The sequence below is a fragment of the Morone saxatilis genome, unplaced genomic scaffold (assembly GCF_004916995.1).
Source record: "Morone saxatilis isolate NCDOM2014 unplaced genomic scaffold, NCSU_SB_2.0 Contig2, whole genome shotgun sequence".
Taxonomy (NCBI): domain Eukaryota; kingdom Metazoa; phylum Chordata; class Actinopteri; family Moronidae; genus Morone; species Morone saxatilis.
In genome coordinates, this window is record NW_023339762.1 from 333,686 (window position 1) to 338,677 (window position 4,992).

At 39.2% G+C, this 4,992-nt stretch overlaps 1 protein-coding gene across 1 annotated transcript in view; it reads left to right on the forward strand.

The window, feature by feature from the left end:
* The window catches only part of pard6a (par-6 family cell polarity regulator alpha), a 26,061-nt gene extending 22,689 nt beyond the window's left edge, over window positions 1–3,372 (forward strand). Inside the window, exons 4-6 of the mRNA XM_035665854.1 lie at window positions 523–648; window positions 1,110–1,309; window positions 2,031–3,372. Of these exons, the coding sequence (XP_035521747.1) occupies window positions 523–648; window positions 1,110–1,309; window positions 2,031–2,352 (648 nt within the window). The 3' untranslated portion in view covers window positions 2,353–3,372. The remainder of the gene's footprint in view (window positions 1–522; window positions 649–1,109; window positions 1,310–2,030) is intronic.
* The last annotated feature ends 1,620 nt before the right edge of the window (window positions 3,373–4,992 follow it).

Here is a 4,992-nt window from a genome sequence, read left to right on the forward strand (position 1 = left end):
CATCTTTCCATCTCATCCATTCTTACAACGTATTGGAGCTAGTTCCTAGCACATTTAGTATAGCTATACAAGATCTATATAAGAATCCCACTTTACATAGTAATCAGGTGCTGAATGAATGAATGTGTGTTTGTTGGTGAATGTTGCATGTAGCATAAAGAGCTTTGAGTAGTTAGAAGACTACAAAGGTGCTATATAAGTACAGACCATTTACCATGTATCATTAATATAGCCAAAAATACATTTTATACATTTGATATAATTTCTTCAAAGTTTGCAGTATAACTTGACTGGATGGCAGAGGCAGATAGTCATTCTAGTTAATGTGAAGACTACAAAAGTTGTTGAAACCAAAGCAATACTAGAAAACATGAAAAAAAGATATATTAATAAATATGTGGGTATGCTGACTGCTGAATGTTTCATAGATTTGTTAATATTAAATCTACATTCTCAGGTTGTGAAACATGTTGCAGAGAGACATCATCTTTAGCACTTCTCTTCTTCATTCTTCTCCTGTAGGTTCCAGGGGTGTTCATATCTCGTCTGGTACGTGGTGGGCTGGCAGAAAGCACAGGGCTGCTGGGAGTTAATGACGAGATCCTCGAGGTTAACGGCATCGATGTAGCAGGGAAATCTTTGGATCAGGTATTCATACAGTGTCATTCCACCAAATTAGTTCTGGTTCTTGAACCAGTTCAATTTAGGATTCTTGGAACCTTGTTGCTATCTAGTCAACCAGCAGAGGGCGCTGCACAATGCACAGAGACCTGTAGAATATGACACACCAACTTTTGTTACCAAGGAAAACCTGATACCTTTTGGTTCCAGCTGGGAACCAACTTTTCAGGTTCCAAACCAATTTATTTTTGCTCCGATTGGATCAAAACTAGTTGCATGAACCGGAACAATGCTGGTTCTCTGTTGGTGGAAAAGGCTGAACAGTGTCCACCATTAACCTACTAGTAACCTGCCAAGCCTTAGCAAAAGTTTAGATATGTCCCCGTAATGGCCCTCCGTTTATGTATTGAATCAGCGACTATATGAGACAAATCCTTGATGTTGTCTTCACCTCCTCCAGAGCTAAGATCCTCCATCTATCATTTCAGGTGACAGACATGATGGTGGCCAACAGTCACAACCTCATTGTGACTGTCAAGCCAGCTAACCAGAGGAACAACGTGGTGCATCGTGGGAGTAAAACCTCAATGGGCAACTCTGGTTCCGTGGGCTCAGCTGGATCTACCGGCTCGGCACCATCACATGACTCACCAAGCCCTGCCTCTCAGAGCAACCCCATTACCGCAAGGTATGACATATGACACTGAAGTCATTGTTTTCTCCAAATTCTATTTATTCCAGGGTGCTGTGAAGCCTTTGACAGCACTGAGACCATTCTGACCCTGGATTGTAATGACAAATATAGCCACAAGCAGCAGCAGGGAAGGAGAGGGAATAGATTATATGTATGGTCAAGGTTTAAAAAATGAAATTAGTGAGCAGACACATATTTTGCATTTATGTGGAAATAATCTGTGGAAATAACATTTTAATGAATCTTCCACTTTTCAAAAAGCGTAAATGTAAAACTCATTTACCCCACTTTCTGCTTTGATGTCAACAGTGTAGAAAAAATGTTACAAGCAAAGGCATGAGTATTAACTTGAGACAGTTTCATAATCAGTTAAAACCTCCTTGTAGTAGGTTGTAGTAGCCTGGTGTCCAGCTGCTGTTTTCAGTGAAAAAGCTCTGATAAACCCACTGTACACTACCTGCTCAGCAGCAGACAGACACGGTTGGAGACTAGCTGGAGAACATAGTGTAGCAATTAAGGTAAAGACAAAGATATTTTTATCAGGATTTGGTGGAGACCAAACAAGAGCTAAAATGAGAGTGGTTATTGAATTCAGGTGGAAAAAGTGGACAAAAAACAGACGAATGCACGAGTGTATCATATGTTTTTATTTCTCTTGTAATTTCTACATCAATTCTATAATCATCATTCGCCCTGTTGTTTCTCGTTACCACAGCAACAGCATTGCAGAGGGCGACAGTGACGATGAAGACGATGATGGGGACCTCATTCTGGAGAACGACTGCCTGACGCCCTTTGACTCCCAACGGGTGACCAACAGCAACAACACTAACCTCAACAGAGACTCACCAAGCAACAGGCCGCACAACTCCACTGTGGTTAGGCCCCTCCCACAGAGCGTCTCGTTGCCCAATAGCGTCGGAGCAACTCTGAGTGACACCTCTGTGACGATGTCAAATCACAACGGAAACCCTGCCCACACATCTAGTAGCAGTCAAGAGAGCATGAGAGAGGACGGTAACATAATAACACTGTAACCAAGACAACACTACACTGTAACAGTGAGGACTACAGAATGTTACAACCAAGAGTGCTGTAACCATGACAACTACAGATGGCTGTGCTCTTTTGAAGGATCTTCCTGTTGATTCACTGATAGTTTTTCTTTTTAAAGTGGACGGACCGCAGAGATACAGGACGCAGGGGCCGGCTAGATTCCTCCTCCCTGGATCACGAGTTTCACAATTTACAGGCATAACATCACTGACTCTTTATATGTCTGCTACATCTGGCTGAGGTAACTTATAGAGCTGAACAGTCAGGTTCTGTACACATAAAAAATATTTATATTCACCCGAAGGAAATGATTTGAATGCCATAATGTATTAACTGATCAGTGTGGGCTTAAAGAGATTATTCACAGGATTGAGAAATAATTGCAAAATGCTCCCGTAAAAGCCATACGCCAGTTTGATAAACATATTTAAGAAACTCATCTCCATCTGAAATTGCTTTTGCCATAGTACAAAACCTGCAGTTGCATCAATCAGAAACATCACTATAAAGAGAAGCTGACTACAACAAGACCATGAAACAACAATATCATGTAAAAAACTGAGGGCTCTATGTTCTTGGCAGCACAACAACCAGAAAAAGCTGAGTATTTTGGTGTCCAGCACAGAGTGCATAGGTGGGAGATTCATTCAAATGAGGCAGCACAAAGTGAATTGTTGGTATTTTGATGGAAAACAGTTTCTCCTTCAGTTCCTGAAATCCCTGTAACCATCTGGCAGCAGGGGCCAGATGTATAAACAATGCACATGCACAAAACCCACACTGTGAGTTTATTTAACTCAAAAAAATGTTGAAACTTATTCCATCAACAATTTAAGGTACAACTAACTCACTTTCATAAGTTAAATCAACATCCTTGATCAAGTAGCTTTAGTGATATTGTTGTATATAATATAATATTGTAGTGGTATTGATTTAAAATATCCAGTGAAAAGTCAGAAATCAGAAATGTTTCTGTAACTTACAAAACTAAATTGGTAACAGCTGCTTAATCAAGATCTTTTTTAACTTAAAAAAATGAGTTTGTGTTCCTTACAATTTTCAATGTAATCTGTTTCAACAGTTTTCTTTACTTAAAAAATAACTTTCTTTCCCAAGTAGTATTTGTAAAAGAAGAATGTGCCGTGAGAATGTGTGCACCTCATGCATGCTTCAAAGCAGGCTAACACAAAATATTGAAGAGCTAACTGCGGGTAACTTAATGGTGGACATGAGATATGGGTATGTTTATTCTACACAGTGTTCTGTACAATGTTAATCAGAGGTGCATTTATAAACCTATTTATGAGTGATACATTTTATCTTATCTTTTTACTTATATTCACCATCGTCTCCCATTAATGATCCTGAAGTGTAAATCACGTTGTAATGTTTGTTTCAATGTGAGCTGCATAGCATGATCACATGATCATCCCTCTGACGTAAACAATAATGATTGAAATATCCCCCCGGTGATGGTTTACAGGTATGTTTTATAGATTATTGTTAGGGGAGACATAAACAGCCACAGTGACAGCTGTTCTGATACTGTTTGAGAACCTCGCCAAATGCATCACGTTTTCTTCTTTGCCATTCCTCTCATTGACAGGTCTAATGAGTTATGGAGCCAAGGGTGTTTCTACCTCCATTTATGGGAGTGGAAATGAAGCTTGTTTCCATAGTGATTGAGATGAATATTCGGCTGTGCATATTGTATAGTCTCAAAGCTCAGTTTTTTCACAGCTTTGAAAGCAGTGTTGTGATTGGCTGAGAGCGTATTTATGATTCACCACACCCTCTGATCTATATTCACCTTCGCTCTGCCCGTCTACACTGTGTGCTGCTGCAAATACTGAACCACAACAGCAGGTGCAGACCCCTACACAGTCTCTGCACTGGTTGTTGTAACACTGAAATAGTGCCCTGATGGTGTTGTATGTCATGAAACCTCAATATACATACAGAGAAAATACTTTAGTTTTGATTTCTTAAAAGAATATATATTTTTTTCACTAAATCAGCTGTCAAACAATAATTATGAATCATCATATTGGTCAAATTCAAGGTTTAAAATTTTATATTGTTTTTTTTTTATATATATGTCTAAGTAGGAGAAATGGGACATTTGGTTCCATAACACACATTACAAAAAAAAAGAAAAAAACAGAAAAAAGGTGGTTAGTTCTACTATATTGTTGGTCAAAGATATATCGTTTAAAGTCTGTGAATCACATATATCATTATTCTGATTTCTAAACTCATTTCAGAAACTGTAAAAGGATGGGGATGTAGCTACACTGATTTTTTTTATATGAAGATCTTCACACTAAATGTAATAATCAGTACTCTGCCCTCTAGCCAAACAAACTCTAATCACGTACACACACACACACACACACGCACATACACACACTATCAACCATCAGGGAGTAGGGGTCAAAATAAGGAAATTCCTGTCATGTTTGAACAGTGCAGTGCAGCATGGGACACAGAGGCACACGCAGTGTTTTTATTTTCTTATCTGGGTCATATAAACCTGTGTGTGTGAGAGCAGCTCTTTGTTGTGGAGCTCTGGGGGTATTGCCTTACAGTCAGAAATGTTGGCTGACTTTAGTCACACACTG